At 30.9% G+C, this 19,330-nt stretch overlaps 1 protein-coding gene across 2 annotated transcripts in view; it reads left to right on the top strand.

Annotated features, from left to right (window-relative positions):
• Nucleotides 1-507: 507 nt before the first annotated feature.
• LOC106681874 (uncharacterized) overlaps nucleotides 508-19,330 on the top strand; it is a 176,829-nt gene continuing 158,006 nt past the window's right edge. For both annotated transcript variants that reach the window (XR_010844997.1, XM_014422420.3), the window contains exon 1: nucleotides 508-627. Coding sequence is in view for 1 of the 2 variants with exons in the window: in XM_014422420.3 (XP_014277906.1) it covers nucleotides 564-627 (64 nt within the window). In the remaining variant the exon portion in view is untranslated. The remainder of the gene's footprint in view (nucleotides 628-19,330) is intronic.

Here is a 19,330-nt window from a genome sequence, read left to right as displayed (position 1 = left end):
ATAAGATTGCAAATAACAAATAAAAACAAACGATATATATAGAATTAATAAAATAACTAATTGACAAACTGAAAAAATAATTTGAGAGAAAAAAATAATAATTGATGATTTTAGATCCGGATGTCTTGCATCAGCCTAGATTTCCGTCTTCACGATGAAGATGGATTGCCTACATTGTAAGCCACTGTTAACTGTTTTTTGAGGAAATCTTCGATTCCACTCTTAGTTCTCAATATAATTGGCTATTTCTTATAAACCAGGGGCAATCAACTGCCATTCTCAGGAACTTGTTTTGGAATTATTGCATTTTTTTTTTCCCTTTTTGTACATATATACAAATGAGAATATTAAAAATGATTTTGGGTATCGATATGCAAAATATGCGGATGAACCACAGGTTGAATGTATACGGTAATGGAATTAAGAAAGGGGTATAAGCACCCCCACCAGGAGTCCTCCCTACCCTAGGAGTCGAGAGAAAGTAGTGACGCGGGTACAGTTAGGACCCGGAGAGGTTAGTGTAGAAGGCACAGGTGCTCAGTCAGGAGCAGGTGTCTTACGAAATGTTTATTATTTATTATTTATTGTATATCGTCGTCGTCGGTGAAGTGCATGGTGAAGATACACGTAAGTTTATTTCATCATTTATTTATTAGGTTAGCTACTTAATTATAGCTTTTATGTGTGTGTGTCTATATATACACACACACATACATACATACAGAACACATACATACAGTTATGACACTGCGGTTTTAATTTTTAACCTTAATTCTCTATGTGATTATATTACGTTATTATTTTTTTTTTATTATTATTTATGATTTATAATTCTTGGCTAAATAGCGATTCTGTATTTATTTTATAATTAACGGTAGTAATTATTATATTTAATTCAATTTTATAGTACCGATATACTGTGACGGTTTCCATTATTATCATTTAGTTTATATGACTAAATGATTATATTAACACCCTAATTTATGAAACAGAATTGTTGATAAACAATTTTTAATTTTGGATAAAGAAGAGTTTTATATTTTTTTATTGTTTTATTTTTTATTAAAAAAAAGAGTACATTGCGCGCTGCAGTGGTTCCTTTTGTTGACCCTTGCTGTTTATATTCTATTAAAACTGTATGTTTTGATTTTTTAGAGGTTTGTGTCAATTTACTTTCTTCACAATATGTAAACTCTTGTTTTCCAAAGCTTTCCGCATCTTGGTGAACTTAAGGGTTGTAACGTATTTCCTCTATGGCAGGTGTGACCTTGATGAAGTACGGTTTCTGAAGGGGTTAAAAACAAACCAGTGGAAAACACAAAACATTATTACAAAATCTATTACGAAATAGACTAGTTTTATTAATAATTACTACCTAAATTGACTTAACGTATTGAACAATTAAAATTAATAACCATCACCTTAAACCTTACTCTCGGCTTAGGCCCATTCCTGGTTTATTTAAGAAAAAAAATTCCATATAGGCATTAACTAATAATTTTTTAATTATTTCTATAGTTTTAATTTAAATAATGTGGTCCAAAAGAATTGTTCTTCAATTATTTTATTTTATATTTAACAATTAAAAATGACACTAGCTAAAAAAAAATAAAATAAATAAAGATGTAAATAATATTGTAAATATAGTATTTATTTTTTTCAAGTATTTCTTTTTTATCGTCCATTTTTATCCGGCCATTTTATTCTGTGAAGTTTTAAGTCCACACAGGCTTAAAACTAGCGATTATTAATTTAGCACTTGAATATATCATTAAAAAGATCGTTCATAATGAAAACTAACTGTGATCGATATATACGTACTTTGCGGTGCAGGATCAAGACAACTGGAGGTGGCTTAGAGCTGTATTTTTAAGGTTACTGTGACGTGAAAGATAAAAACACCAAATTCGCTATGAAGATACCCCCATAATATAATAATAAATATTAGCCTATGATATAAGTGAAATAAAAAAAAAAAAACTAGAAATAAAAATTGGATATGATTTATTTGTGATGTGTTATAGATGTTAACATTGCGGATTCTATTGTTAATATCTTAGGTTTCATTCTGGTTTATGTAGCATTCTACAAATACTAAGTTCTAATTACTTTCTTATATCACTTTTTCTCTCGGTGCCTATCTGTAACTGGGTGATAATTTGAAATTATACTACTGTGGAATTTTCAATACCCTAGGGCTGGTATAGAATACCTACTCCTTTAAAATTTTCAATTCAGCTTTGAAAAGCTTTGAAACGCGTGCTTACAATTGCTTGCACTGTAGATGCAGTGAACAACTACTCAAATTTATGCGGTTGTAGTATTGATGTATTAATCTAGTAGATTAGTAACTAACATTTTTTTTTTTTAAATAACGAAAAATCAACATTTTGTAAATTTCTTTTGGCTAATATCATGATTTTATATGGTTTCATGAAACCTAATATTCCTACGAAGGTAATTTTTTATAATATCTCTATAATGCATTAAGAAAATAATAATGGAGATAAGAAAAGAAAGTAATGGTTTTTTAATTAGAATTTAGTCTGTGAGAAACATTAAATAAACATGAATGAAATCAAAGATGATAATTATTAACTGAATAAATTTAGGTAAATTGTTCCAAGGTATATTAAGGTAAATTTACCAAATATGGTCTATATCAGCTACATATCACAAATTCCATTTGAAAACACACGTAAATTAATTTTGAAAAATATTATTATTTTATTTTTTACTAAAATTCCAAAAATAAAAATTTCAGAGGATTCCTAGATGAATATGTATTAATTAATATACCATAAGGTACATTAATTTAAAATTAGGTTCTTTTATCCGTGATGTCACAGCAGGTCCTCAAGATAAGCGGTAAAATTTCTCTTCAAATAAAAGGTACGCGTTGCCCTTAAATGGTGAATAAAACTTGAATTTCTTATTAAACCTATTTTCTATTACAAATACAACACATTTTTTAAATTATTATTTATGATATAATTGACAAATTAATTCTGTTTATATTGTATGGAAATCTAAGCTTTTTAAGGTATATTTATTAAGATTAAAATTTATATCAAAGGGTTCTGCGGTTATTCTCGGACTTTTTTTTTTATAAAGACCATTAAACCAGAACTAAACATAATAAGAACATTTAATGTTTTAAATTATCTAGTGGGTAGGAAAGAAAGTTTATCTTTCGTTTAGGTGCGTGGAATTCACCGATCACAGGTGCCTCTCCGAATCCCTGATTAGAACTTTACTATACCTATCACAATTGAAACTGTTCTTGGATCATTACATTGTTGTTTTTTGAAATGTATCAAATGTATAGTTACTGTGTACATTAAATGTTGTATGAAAGTACCTGAATGAAAATCGCACTTAGCACCTGTGTCCACAGTATTAATGACTTGTGGATGATGGTTGTTGCGATGATCTAGATTAATATCGGATAGATTTGAATTTTTTAATATATATGCTATGGCAGGAAATGTTGTGTTAACACTGTCACAATATTAGGTTTTCCGTGATAGGTGACAGTGCTTGTTACCGAGCGACTGCTACTGCAACATATCAGCCTATGTTGTACTACGTTTTCTTAAATGTTCACTACAAATTTATTTAAACTTTTATTTATGGATGTTTTTAGTTTTTCTTAGTTAAATTAAAATTTCATAGTAAAATTATGATGTAATATTAAATAATTAAGTTTAGTTATTGGAATTAATTTTATTTTTTCGAATGAATTCGTGTTAACAGACATTTTTTTTAAAATGACTCCCTTCCTAGTGATTTCTGACATAGAGGGAGGGTATCTACCACCCTATTCTAACACCATAATGGGGAATCAAGTTTTCATTTCATTAGATCGCCACAGAAATAAAAGTCGACCCTACAGGCCGGATCCGAACCGTCGCCGCTGCAGTTCTCAGGTTGTAACAAGTCCCTGAGCTACAGTCGACCCTTAAGCACTGGTGCATTATTGTGATATCTCCACGACAGTTAAAATGTACATTTAATGTCATTGGAAGTGAAATATTATGTAGTACTTTACCCGGAAGAAAAAAGGACTCCTCTGTAGAATTCGAAGCACACCATGCGGAATTCCACTGGATATACTCGATATAATATGTTTATATTAATGCTACGGTTGCAATGGACATTTGAAGTCATTAGACCTGTCAATGGAAGAAAATCCTAAAATTTTAACCGAATACATCTGTTGGAAATATGACCTCAGAGACAATTGCTCAGTTTTTGCGTTTTCTTATCTTTATATATGGAATATAGTAAGTAATCGAAAGTATTGCAAGCGTGCAACATTTCGAATTCAGAGGTTTTTTCAGTATAGAGATCCCCTGCGTTTACAAACTCTAGTCTCGCAAAATGGTTCCAGTGAGTGTCCGTTAATATCCTAGCTCAAAAACGAAAAGTACTTCCCCTATTCCTATTGAGCATCCAGGGAAACATATGCCGTCATTGTTGACACTGCCTTCAGCGGACCCGGCAACCATTCTTATAATGCCATCCCGCCAAAACTACATAATGAAATATACGGTATATGTATATATGTATATATGTATATATATATTTGCAAATGATTTTTTCTTTGTTCCAGGAGGTAAAATAAAAGTACTTCGAAACTGAAATTACATATTTATGGGGAGTATATGCCTGGTACGCAACAGCAACTTTTTCGGAAGTCAGCGCCTGACTGGAATTGCCACTTTATATAATCGATTTTTCTCATTTTTTCATTTTCTCGAATACGACTGTAACGATTTGGATTAAACTCGCTGTGTCAATGTAGAATTAAATTGTCTTTAATTTCAGTTTGAATAACAAATTTTAAAAAATCTTCCTCTGAAGTGCCTTTTATTTCTTCCTCTTTTATTGGCACAAGAGGCGCATGAAGCTGCCCTTGGCCTGAAGCCGCCAACCATCTTTCTCTATCTTCTGTACGGGTAACTGAGATCCTCAGTTGTCGCAGATCCTGTCCCACACTATCCGAAACGTAAATGTACAATTGATGAGCCACTCTTTCCTCACTAATCCTCATCACATGGCCAAGCCATTAAAGCCTCTACTTAACATGCTCATGCTACACTCCTTGTAGAACCTAAACAGTTCACCATTTTTCCTCCTTCGCCAATTACCATTCTCGCATACGGGCCCTAAGATTCTCCTCAGAATTACTCTTTCAAACCTGTCTTGCAGGTTAATGCTTTTATTGCTTAAGGTCCACGTTTCTCCACTGTATATGACGATTGGTGTTATCAACGTTTTGTGCAGGGTGAACTTGGTGGTACGGCTAACAAGTTTGCTTTTGATCAGCCTTAAAATGGTGAAATAGACTCTATTTCAGCTGCAATTCAGCTTTTAACTTCTTTTTCATTCTGGTTCTCATTGATAACAGAGCCAAGGGAAGAAACGCTTCTTACCACTTTGAAATAATAGGGGCCCATTACAGAGCGACTCTACCTTTGGTCCAGCGGCTTCTTACCCAGTAACATAATCGTGGTTTTTCTCCATTAATATGCAGGCCCATATTTTTTTTTTTATTCTGTTGTATTCTTGTAAGAAACGAAATTTATATTAGTTTTTCCCACCATAAGAAATTCTTAAATTCTATTTTTTATAACACTATAAAATCCAAGCATATTTTCGTATTCTGTGGTCTTTATTTTTTTTTTCTAATCTCACAAAAATAATGACGACTTCAACACAAGCCCACCAAAGTTCATAAAATTTAGGGAGATACGTTGAGTGGTAAATGAAAGCTTTGATGCGCGCACTGCACCGTATTTTATTTTTATGAGTTGCAGAGTATTTGTTCACAATTATACAATTACAATATTTTCATTTCAGAAAACCTTTTCTGATTTTAATATAGTTTTTAATATAAAAATTTAATTAAATTATAATCCTCAGTACTTTATATACTTTCGATGAAAAAAGGTTATAGTTCTTTGTCCATGATAAACCGTGTCCTTATTTTTTGAAAGAGATCCTCTTCTATTTAATATTTAATTTATTTACATAATTATATTTGAACTGGCCCGTTATTTGTTTTTGTTCCTATTTGAATGACTGGGAACATATCTGACCGAAAGGTTGGTTGGATTACTCTTAAGATATGTAAATACTATACGACATTTTGGAGGAGGTAAGGAGGAGTAAAAGTAGTCTTGGAAATAATCAACCGCCTGGAACTGGCTGTTCCTTAGTAGCAACCAACTAGGTCAGCTCTTCACTGCTCTGTCCTTATGTAGGTTGTAGAAATTTTGGAATCCCTTTCAGTTTACTTCTTTATTGAAAAGCTATGGTAATTACAGTAAATAGTTAAACGAACAGTAAAAAGGACTTGATATTATGAAGTACTAAGCACTCTAAAAAGAAACATTCCATATAAAGTTTACATATCTGAGTTTTTCAAAAACACAACCATTCCACAATATATTTTTAATAGGAAAATTTGAATAATTCTTTATGTTCGTATATAAATGTCTTGCTGATTTATTTGCAAAATATTTTTTTTTTTATAAATTAATAATAAAATATTTAGAAAACAAATACAGAAACAAGTCATGAGAAATTAGTTCTATAAAATATATTATTTTTAAAATGAGGAATAAGTAATAAATTCATTAATGTTTTTCTTTTTTTTTTTTTTAATCATTTATTTATTGTTATTTACAACTGTATAACATATATACAACAAGCAAATTTGCTGCAGGTGAAATAGTTACTTGATAAAAACATGTGGAGAATCTGCCCATTGATAGAACTCCAATAACATTTCTAAATGAGAAGATCCCGAGGCCATCTTCTTTTCAGACGCCTAGGATGATAATTAGGTAATGAAGGAGAAGCCAGATTAGAAACAAGTGAATTTGGGTGGTTGGGAAGTATTCCGTGGAAGGAGTGGTATCTGTTTTTGCCGAATCGGCAACATATGGGACATTGAGGTCATGATGGATGACTTGATTTGTGACAAAGTAAGGAGTGTTAAGGATTTTGGACCGTAAGGATTGGATTCGGGTGGAATTTGATAGTTTGGTGGAGCTCCAAAGCTCAACTCCGTATGTCCAGATAGGCCTTATAATAGTCATGTAGATCAGTCTTTTGTAATGAGTTTGAAGTTTAGACCGTTTGTCTAGTAAGTGCTGTAGAATAGTCTGAATGTATGCAGTTTCCTGTCTTTTCAGTCTTGTCTGAGGATTCGATCAGATGTCGTTTGTCTAGGTGTAGTCCAAGATAACGAATCTGTTCTACAGGAGTAAGAGCCACATTATTAAAGTAATGGATTGGCAATTTAGACCGTTTGTCTAGTAAATGTTGTAATAGTCGAAATCGACGAGCAGTTTCCTGTCTTTTCAGTCTTGTATGAGGATTACATGTCAGTCATTTGTCGAGATGTAGTCCTAAGTAAAGGATCTGTTCGACAGAAAGTGGGGTATTATCAAAGGATACTGTTGGGCAAGAGGTCGTTGGTTTACGAAGGACGAAGAAATCTGATTTGGTGGGATTTATTGGAATTAATTTTAATCCTCCAATTTTTGCATCATTCTTCAAGGGTGGTGATGTGGGATTTGAGGGTTTGGGATACAATGTAAGGATCATTGTTCACTGACAATAGACATCTATCATCGGCATACGTGGTGAGGATAGTGTTAGGATGGGTTGGGATTTATTTATCTTTAAAAATTATTCCTGAAATTATTGAATTTCTTATATATTTTTTTAAAATGAATTATGCCCAGCATTAGAACCTATGAATGGTAGATTATATACAAAACGCGCATTTAATGATGATGAGGGATCATGTGGAAGGTAGTTTCTCCATTCCTTTCGTTTTGAAGTCCTACTCAGAAGAAATGAGTTTTCCATCTTACTAGCATGACATTTCTCTTTTACCAATGCTTCGAAAGAAAACCCCAACTGTCTTATAAACGCCTTTTAGTTAAAATAGAAATGTTAGATCAATATTTAATAATACTTATCTCCAGTTCAAAATAGTTGCGTTTCAAAGCATAACAGTCGGGTTTGTTTTTCGGCTTGATATTTATCTGCTCAACTACAACTGAATGATTTCGGTGCTCATCAACTGACTTCTTAGTTTCGTCACCTTTATTTACAGTCTTAATAACAAACGTATCCCTAATATGTTACTAAGATAATCCGATGGGTATGCGTCGGAGAAATTAACCGAATCGTAGCTTGGAGGATTTCAACAAGATTGATCTTGTGGATTTTGGTTTGAGCGGGCATCATTAAGGGTCGATATATCGCACTAGTATTTCTAAAGTGACACAACTCAAAATTCAAGACAACTGACAATGTGACACTTTTGCCTATGGAGGGGGAATAGCATTAAGGCAGCAAGAGTGACACAAGTGCCCTCTGGGGGACAAGCTCTGAAGCTAGGTTGATACAGTTTTGATGATTCATAAAGATATATTTACCAATTTCTTTCATAGTCATAACTCAAAAACACCGATTTTTGAGTTGTGTCACTTTAGAAATACTAGTGCGATATGTAGAAAGGGATTAGTGGTTTCAGCAAAGAGCCTTCAGGTTCGCTAATCCATCATTAATGGCTTTATTCACATCTATAAGTGTTCCTTTCAGGTATGTATTGCCTACTAGAAAATTGTGTTGTGGTAAAAATTAATATATCTCTATAAAATCCTTGTTAAGTACTTCCTATACAATTTGTTCATTTTAGAAAAAGATTATTTTTAAAATTATATTTTCTTTATCGAAATATGTTTCAATTTTCAAAATACTCTGTAATTTGTAGCATTTATTATTTGATTAATCTACTTCCATGCATCTATCATTCAAATAAGTATTCTATATGTTTATTTGAAAGATAAATAATTTATCTTCTGATAGTTATGTTCTACTGAGTTCTTAATGAGTAAAAAAAACTAAAAAACTAAAAAAGTAAAATACAGAAAAAAATATTAGATTTTAAGCCTGAAAAGTTTTTAAATCTTGAATGTGATGGGTATTTTAGCTAGTATCCATGACGTGCTTACGTTCATGTGACTGACTTAATGAGCTTGTAAGTATATGAGAAAGCTCCAACTTATAAATTTTAGTACGCTCAGCATTTTGTATTTTGATTTTGAATAATAGTTTAATGTTGCTGAATTTATTTATTAATTTTTTCAATATTTTTTATCTTATATTTCTTATTTTGTTATCGTTTAATTTATATTTTTTTAAATACTGTGTGAATGAGCTTTATGATCTATACGACTATTGTCTAAAAATATGATCGAGTGTAATATTACTCAATAAAAAAATGTTGCTGATTTTTTTTTTATTGACGATTCTAAATAACAACAATGTAAAGTTTGTTCTTAATCGATAGAATTATATTTATGTGAAAAATGGGCAAATCTAGAAGTGTCTTGTTCTCGGAAATTTTGCTTCAAGGCAGGTAATGGGATGTTGATGTTTTTGAAAATAATAATAATAGTTTTCTCGTGACGTATAGCCAAAAAAAGTCTAACAGACAGATAAGAATTCACATTTATTATTAAAAAAAAAAAAATTAACTATGGGAAATCTGGTTTGAGTTGAACCATACACTATTTTATAACTAGGGACCGCACCACCTTAATACAATGATATTTTTATTTTAAACTTAGCCGACTTCTAAAATTGTGAGAATCGACCATTTACTAGTCAATTTTCTATAAACCGGCTACTTGTCTAATGTTCGCAGACCTATATATATTAGGCTTATTGGAAATTAAATTATTTATTTTCTAGCTGTTTCTCATAAATGTTTAACAAAAAAATTGACTGTTTGAATAAAAAGACTGCTTATAAATTTTATCTATTATGATCGAATATCTAAGAAGTTGCGATATCCCTATAACACGACTCAAAAAACTTCCAGATTAAATGGATTTCAATATTTTTATACCCATTTTTCTTACTATTCAATTAAAATATTGTTTGTTGTTTCTTAATGGTGTGTTCTTCATTTACGTTTTTCAGCAAAAATGGGCTCTAACGTAATGTAGAAATCTTAGAACATTATTTTTTCTCTTTGAATTATTTTCGTATTTTATTGAGGTACGATGTATATTTTTTCTTTTCTAATATTTCTGTCATTCTCTGACCTCTTTTGTTTTCCAAATAAATTTTATGAAGCTTTGTCTATAAAATCAATATTAAGAAAAAAATATTAATACGAGATTAATAGCACTGCTATTACAAAATATTGTTGAGATGAAAATCAATTCTTATTATCACAACTTCAGCGCTGTTGTTGATGATTGCAAAAACTCCTAGATTGTTAAATCACTGTCAATTATGAAGGTGAACTGTATGCGCAGTATTTTATGTTGACCTAGATTAAAAAAAAAAGACGTAACTTTCTCATTCTTGACACCCGTAGAAAAGGCTTTTCATGTCTTGGTCATCATGTTCTGCCCCGGGATTCCTACGCAGGCTCCGAGGCAGGGTGCCTGTAATAACTGTGATCTCTTGCTGCATGAAGTCTTATTGGCCTACATCTCAGCTCAGTTCTGGAGGAATCCTACCGCTTTCCAGGGCTCCAGCTTACATTCCATCATATTTTTAATTAATTAATCCGCAGCGCGACAGGTGGGTATGTCGGACCTAGTTACATTTATTTCTCTGTTTTTTATATCAAATCAGACGTTCAATGTGATGAATTTATTTTATTTTTCAATGTAAATAGATTTAACAGCCTTAAAAAAAAATCAGTTCTGAACACAAAATTAAACTAAGCTCTGCTTTATTGTTGTCCAGGAAATACAATTTATATATGTATTCACTGAAGTAGAGCTCGAGATAAAATTATACCTACATTTCCGTAAATATCAAGTAAAAAAATAATCCTACAAATCCATAGACTGACAGTGAAGTGGAACTGATACTGATGTTTTCAAGAGAAAAAAAATAGCAAACTTCGAAATTAATTCCTTTTCCATGTTTATTAAACAAGACAAGCTGAAACTGAACGGTCGTAGGTTATCCAAAACATCCGACTAGTCCACTATAGATAATTTAATAAAGGTTCAAATAAAATACATTTAAACAAACGATGTCAGTCTTTAATCAGAATAGAAATATTGGCAATTATTACTAAGTCACGAATCGTAAAAAAAAAAGTTAAGCCACAATTATTCAAAAAGCGGTAACAGGGCAAACTGTGATTTCATATTAATAATCTGGTGACGTCATATTTTTTTAATATGTCGAGATTTGTCTGGACAATCTTAGATTTTCATTAATTGAAGAAACAAGAAGCATTTTTGTGTAAACACTCCAAACAATTTTCACTTTTAACTTCTATCAGATTTCATTTATTCAAATAAAATATGAGGTTGGTCCCATATCCATTTTATATTTATGGTACACTACTTTCCTAAAAGTTATTTTTCTCGAAAATTTTGTCTAATTTAGTCACAATTTGGAAAAAAAAATATTTTTCTTAATATGCGTGTATCAAGCCCTCTCATGAATTTTATTCTCAAATGACAAATCAGAATTTCTTGTTAAAGAAAATTTTTTTGGTCTACTATACAGGGAGCGATTTTCGGTTTTGAATACTTTATACTTAAATAATACAATTGATTATAATAATAAATAAATTCCTCTTTTCAGACTCTTTTGAAATGCATCAGATGTAGTTAAAGAGATAGATTTCATTAATTCTCACTACCTCCCACCCCTATTATCAAACATATGCATGGGGCTTAGAAATAAAAAAAAATAGATAAGAAAGTGATAAGCTAGACCTGGAAATCTAGGTAATTATGCACCTACCAACCTACCTAGTTGATTCGGGGAGGGATCTGTTCCGATTTATCTATGTATTTTGCTTGGCGAACAGTTTTAAATAATAATATTCTTCGTTTATTTTTGGACAAGTACCTTAAAAAGTAATTTAAAAAAAAAATATTTTCCTAGGGTTTAAGTTTACATTGTATGTTTTATGAACTTCGATTGACTTTATTACTTTGGAAGCTAAAACCTTAAAAGCAACCCTCCATTATTTTTTGTTCGAACACATGCCAAGAAGCCTAAATAAAAAAACAAAAAAAAATTGGTAATGCCCAGACCGGAATCTAGCTATTAGTATGGCCTCAGACACCCTGGGGAGCTGTACCTGTAAATATCAAACCCCACGATCAACTTTCAAAACAATTTTATTATTCTTGATGCATAGAAACACTAATAATATTTATTTAAATAAATTTTTTTTAAAAATACGGTAGAGAGATATAAGTGAAAAATGGATAATTTGATTAGTAATTAATTTTAAAACATTAAAACAGTTAAGGGACTCAGCGTTCAGCATTCGATTGTTTTTGTCTTTCAGTGATAATTTTATTTAGTGTGAAATACAAAATTTATTTGGAGGAAAACAAGTTAAACCTAACTTAAACTTCATTCGATTCTTCGGATCTTTAAAATACAAAGTAAATCAAGGCTTTATCCAGAATCATAAATCAAGGAATACATTATGCTTATTGTTATGGCTGACGTATGACTATATCTTCAGTTGGCCAATTAGTGTATTATAAATGATAAAAGCTTACGTATGATAATCCGTTCTCATCAAGGATACAACTTTACCTTCAGTTTTTAGCAGACTGTAGTGTTTATCTTCTCAGATTGCTGGATTGAGGTGTGAAAGAAAGTAGAAACAAGAGGTAGATCAGAACTAAGCTGTTTACAGTCAGCTGCCGATAGGGGACAAAATCCTTCTGCTTTTCGCTTCGTTTTCTCTCAAGTTCTTTCCCTTTACCTGTGCCCACGTGTATATATTCACTATTCGATTAAAAAAGTATTCTAAAATTTACTTTACTTTTTATTATTATAATGTTTTTTAAATTATTCTGAATGTCATTTAAGTCATTTTTACGCCCGGAGTGAAAGAGTCCCTATTCATGTATACAAGTATTCTTTTGATTCATAAAATTGAAAATTATATGGGTACAAATTGAAAGATAGAGTGGAAGTGTTAACAATTTGGCCAAGTATTAAATATTGAAGCATAGAATGAAATTGAAACTAACAAAAAAAAAAATAAAAAAAAAATGGACAGCTCAAATCCTCACTGTTTTTATGCGAATCCCTAAAAGTTGTATCCATAATGTTTTTTATTCTAAAAATAGGCATTGACAGACTCTGCGACGCTCTGGAATAAAGCTTCGCTCACACTTGAGTGCAATGAAGAGCGACTTTGTTACCTAGACAATCAAGAAACCTTTTCGACCAAAATCGCAATATTAAATACCTAGAATAAAAAAAAAAAAAAAGAAATACTAAGTATATACATGAAGAATATTAGTTCTCCGTGTTTGTGACATTTGTTGGACAAGACAATTGGTGGACGATGCATAACAATATTCATACCATGTACGTAGAGACTATGTAGTAATTCCCTGTGAGATCTAGAGGATGTTTCTATTTTTAGGAATATCAATCAATATAAAATAAATATCATCAAAACATTGACTCAGATAGTTGAGTAGCATAGTGGTTCGGTTTGTGCATAGGATACTTCGGACCACTCTGGGACCTATATATGAAAATCAATTATGGCGGCTTTCGAAAAATAGGTATATAGATACAATGGCTTAAATATCTCGGCGAGACCAGAATCCAAAAAGATTTTAGGAGGACATAAGATATGTAAAGAGAGGTATAGGTAAGACCCAATGGCCGCTGGAGATATAGTGTGCACCAAGACATGTCCTGTGAAGTATGTGATTTTATTAGGTTATTGATTGAAGATTTTTTCTCTCAATCCCTTTAATCAAACGAAAAAAAAGGAAGTACATTAGTCTCGTGGTTCGCATAGGAACACTTTTTATTTTTCTGTCAAGGTACAGCAGAATAGGGTGAATAGTTTTGTTGGACATCTTTAACGTGTACATTTGTTAGACTCATAAACGATTTTCCCCTTGCTACTACGAAACCTATGAGCACTATTTCAGAGACAGTTGATGGTTTTTATGCACCTACATTGGTTTTTCTTAACCTTCCTACCACTGGATCTGAAGCCATCCTTTGAAGTCATGTTGGGTAAAGTGGGTGATGTTTAAAGATGGTTGAATTGTCTCTGCGGACATTTACCAAATCTATGAACTTATCTTTCGGTTCATTTTGTAATAATTTTCGCAAGTTGCGAGGAATATGGGATTGAAGTTTATATAGGAAGTAAAATAGATTTGATTTTGTCCACTATGGACAAAATGAACCATTTCGTGCAATTACGTCAGACCCACACAAAATCAATAAATATTAATTATTCAGACTAAATAGACAAAAAAACAAACAGCATTATTGTTTTTAAAAATGAAAACAACGTTTTTAGAGTTAATTTACTAATCAGTTAATACAATACCAATCTATAGTAAACAAATGAAAATAACAAAAAAAAAAAAAGCATAAAATACAATCCTTAGGTTAGGACATTAACTGAGCACTCTGAATGCTTGAGTAATACTGTATATTATTTTACCTTCCACATGGGTTAGTATTACGATGATTGTTTGATAATAGTACTTATCCTTTACACTACATATCATCTTTACATTACCTATATAAAGTATAATATATGGTAGATCATTTTAATATTAAATCGGCTACAATAATTTGATCGTTGGAGCTGGGGTCTGTTTGTAATACGGCACTATTTAACTAACTCGTCCTAAGTGTGAAATTTTTAGTTGTATAACTATATGTGGGGATTTTTCTACATACATTGTAAATTCGAAATAAAAATAACAATTTCATACTGATGCACTCGTCTTGAAATACAGAAACGATTCCTGTATAGCTTATTAAAACATAAATAAATTAGAATTACCTATGTATACTGCTCGAAAAATACTCATTTTCAAGTTCCCCTTAGAACTTAACATTTTTTTTTTTTTTTGATTGATAGATTTATTTATTGATAGATATTATAATCTGTCACACAATTGTGGGCAATAATAGGTAATAGTGATGGATGATTTCATACATACTAAAATTAAAAAAATAAATAAAATAATAAATAAATAAAATTAAAAAAAAATAAATAAAAATAATTAAAAAAAACTCTCTTAAAATATATACAAACAAAAGAATAGACAAGATCTATCTAGAACATAACATTAAACCTTAGAATCTTCCCAATGTAGAACTATATATTGGATTAATTAAGCTAATGACTAGTGAGAATAAAATATTTTCATAACATAATATAAGTTTGTGGATGTTATATAAAGTAGGAAGCTGGACTATTGCAGTGTATTCTCCAGTCTTTAGGACTTATCGCATGCGACATTTGGAGCGGCAAGATCACCCCATATCGTCGTCTCTTCCGCTCTTTGTAGTAACCTCCATTGTAAACTGAGAGGGAGTATGGGGCATGGGGATTAGATCTAGATCAGTTATACTCCGTGGTTACTATGGTTAAGTATGGGAACCATCAAACTATTTCTGACATGTATATTTTCTTTTGGGGATCATGTCAATGGCTTATATTATATAATATGTTTGTTTTACCACATGAATATTAAACTTTTGTTTCCTTTTCTGTTTATAAAATGGTGCATTCAAATATAATCAGATTAATATATTTATTATTTATTATCTATGCAATAACCCTCATTTAATATATTTCTGAGGCCCTTAAAAATGGATTTAATTTTGTCCACCATGGAAAAATGGACTATTTCTTGACACAAAAAAAAAATATTATTTTTTATATCTTTTTTTATGAAAACAGCGTTTTTAGTATTAATTTACGGAAGAGTTAATTGCCCGAGCATACACTTCCAATTTACAGTAAAAAATTGCGTGAAAAAAGAAAAATTGTGTGATGCCTTTATTTCATATTATTATTTTTTATCTTTTGCATAAAGTATAATTAATAGTTTGTTACCAATGTTTTATTAAATAATTTTCTAGAATATAAATATTATTTAGACGCCCGTAAATACAAGAGCATAAATAATAATACCTCCTAATTCACACGTTCAAACTTACTTCAATCAATAGAAAACAAATTGGACTGTCTTATATCTGAGCTGAGCCGATGAAAATGTACTGAAAGAATTCATGAAGAGTCACTTTTAGCTGAGTTTTAAGAATACGAATTTCAACAAACGCACCTCAATTTTCAAAAGCACAAATGAATTACATAAAAACTTTGAATACTGATCATTCTAAAGATTTTAGTCAAAAATATAAATAGTTTTTTTTTACATTTTATATTGATAATATATCCACAATATTTTATAATAACTGTTATGAATGCGGTTTTTGTGACAAAAAACCTATCAGAGTCGATGGAAAAATGCATATCTTATCTAATAATTAATGTAAATACCATAAACATTGACAACGTAATAAATATTTATTTAATGATTTTCCTATTTTTATATCAGAGTATTTGTTAGTGGTTACATTTTGAGCAAAGATATTTTATTTTTTATTTTCCTGAATAATGTTATATAGAATTTTACTCATTCTCTTCCTGTAAACTTATAAAGTTCTGTCGCCTAAAAAGCAGTAACTGTCAAGAAATTGAAGAGTGATTCGAAGTTTGCTTTGGTCAATGTATTATAGTCCCCTTCATAAAGTCAGCTTAGATATGATATTTTATCCTTGTTTGTTTTAATTGTAGATGTTTGTAAATTTGAGATATAGTTCGTTCCTACGGTTTAGATTTGGTGAGTTTCTATATGCGAACTTTTTCTCCCGAAATAAAACTGAGGCCACTGTCTGAATTGAAATTTTAAACAGTTGTTATACTTTAACTTTAGACGCATTATGGTTTTGAAAAATAACCCGAAGATTTGCTTCTTGGACTGCCTGCTTCGGGAGAGAAATATTGGTCTTTCTGCGTCTGCTGACCCTGAAAAGCCATCATCCGTGAATCCAGACCAGTTCGTCACTGTCCTTGAACGCACGTCTAATTGGTCCATAAAGAATCGAATATTGAAGGAATGACTGAGTACAATATGACTTATTAAATTATTATTATACGTATCTACTCATATTATCTAGCTTTACAGGATTAGTATATATTTGGCATAAATATTAATCTGAGCAACTTAAGTTCTAACTCAACTGTTTTGTTATGGATCAGAATTATGATAAAAAATTAATGATAAACATTTTTTTTTTTTCAAATTATTCTGAATTTGTTCATTAACTGTTTTTACTTACGTTTAAGTATCTTCACATTCCAGGCATGGTTTTTCCTAGCCACCATTTATGATCAGGATTTCATTTTGATCTGTAACTTCTCGAAATTGCTATCCATGATATGATTCAATTAAAGAAACCAAATTATTTATTTAACGTCTGCTTAGAATTTAAAATCAATCAGTCACATATTGGTTGAAATGTACTTAGTATTTGAAGAACCAGTGTAGGCGGGCAGATTTTAATATAATTTAGTTTAGTTTGCTGTTTTATCTTTCTTGAAATACCCGATTCGTTTGAACTAAGTAAAACCGAACTCCCGAACATACTGAAATGTAAAATAGATTCGAATCATAAAACATCTGCATCAAAATTTTACTGACTGAAGCAACGAAGCCGACATGCTACACTGCACTGGAGGGCTCTTGTCTGAACTTAGCCCCACCCTTATGGAAGAAATACAAAAATAAATCCAGGAAACGGAAGCTACCTGGGGTCTTCTCCTAATGAAGGGAGGTTATGTGTCACTGTCAACGCGGTGGTTTTCCCTGTGCTATAATTAGCTCCTATGAACTTATTCCGAAGGAGTATTAGTATTAATATTATTTATTCAAAATTTTATTCCTTGAATTACTAGCAGATAGCATAGTTTGCTCTGCCAATTCAGAATATCTTCCTCGGTTACAGTACCCAAGTACCACTCCACATGGCGAATGTGCTTGTACTCACTTCTACCTTACGTTGTTAGTTGTATGGTTATACCAAAACATTATACAATACTGTCATTACTGATTTTATTGGATCACATTTGTCGACTTCCGTACACCACGCTCGCTCTAAAGTGATAAATAAAATGCCGTTGGTTCCTTTTTAGTTTAGGTCGGGCATAAATTTGAATCACTGTTTGGTGTCACATCATAACCGACATCAATACACGCACATTGCCACGACAGAGTGATAGTTGTGAATTATCACTATCTTTTTCTACTTTACCAACATTGCCAAGAATATTTACTTTAATACCTACATCAGGAAGATTATAGCAATTATATAAAAATATAAATCCATGACGTCATTCTTACACCTATAACTTCAAAATAACGTAATGTCATGATTATCAATGGCTGCTTAATATTTATCGTTCTTAAACACTTGAGGTATTGCACCATTATAAAAAATACAAAGTGAAACTGTTTAGAAAGTATTGGAATGAAAGTGGATTGTCAAGAACGGGACAGAGTGCATCTAATCTCTGCGAGTTATCGCCTTTCAGGTTCTTCTTATATATGTCTATATTTCACGCAATTAAGGCATAATAGAAATTATAAATTATTTTAAATAATTATTTTAAATGAATTATTTGCTGACTCGTCTTTGGCTTGGTATCTAGTTCTATCAGAGATGTTGGAACTTCTGTAAACGTTTCTATTGGTAAGAAGGTATTTTGAAGATAATCGGTTGAAAAAAAAATACGAACTATTATGCCTTTTATAGGAAAATACGCCTTCTTTATTCTGTGTATATCACTTTTCTTAGCAGGATTGTTACGAAAATGGTCGAGATATTCCATTTTTTTATGTAACATAGTTTGACTATTTTTTTTTATTCTATTAGTAAAGAACTATTACATGTTTTTATTCCTTCAATATTATTCTTTTCTTAAACATAAGAACATTCATTGTATTGCATCGTTTGTTTTTTCAAAAGCCATTTTTGTACTACTTTTCTTTACTCCATAACAAATCATATAATGATTTGGGAGAAGAAATGTTGTAAGAACGATTTTCTTGTAAAAACGTTCAAGTGTTTTTAAAAAGAAAAAAAAATACGGTATTTTTCTCTCTTAAAATGGAAAGGGTCTGGATGATTCACAAAAATAAAAAATACGTTTTATTAGCATAGTTTCGAAATTTTCTCGGTGATTTATGTAGTCTGATATATTTTTTAGAATGTTTTTTTTCCTGCAGAACCCCCATTGCATAAACATTTACTTTAATATGAGAATTAAATTTAAGATTTGTTAAATTATTTGAAGTTCAATGGATACATGATTTCATTTATATCTGGTTTCAAAATATCTGTTATTGCTCCCAGTTTTATCATCAATAACAAAAAAACATTAATACAAACG

Source organism: Halyomorpha halys, unplaced genomic scaffold (assembly GCF_000696795.3).
Source record: "Halyomorpha halys isolate HHAL.00 unplaced genomic scaffold, Hhal_1.1 Scaffold372.1, whole genome shotgun sequence".
NCBI classification, from domain to species: Eukaryota; Metazoa; Arthropoda; class Insecta; order Hemiptera; family Pentatomidae; genus Halyomorpha; species Halyomorpha halys.
Note: the sequence above shows the minus strand (reverse complement) of the source record. Positions and strands in the feature narration are given on the sequence as shown.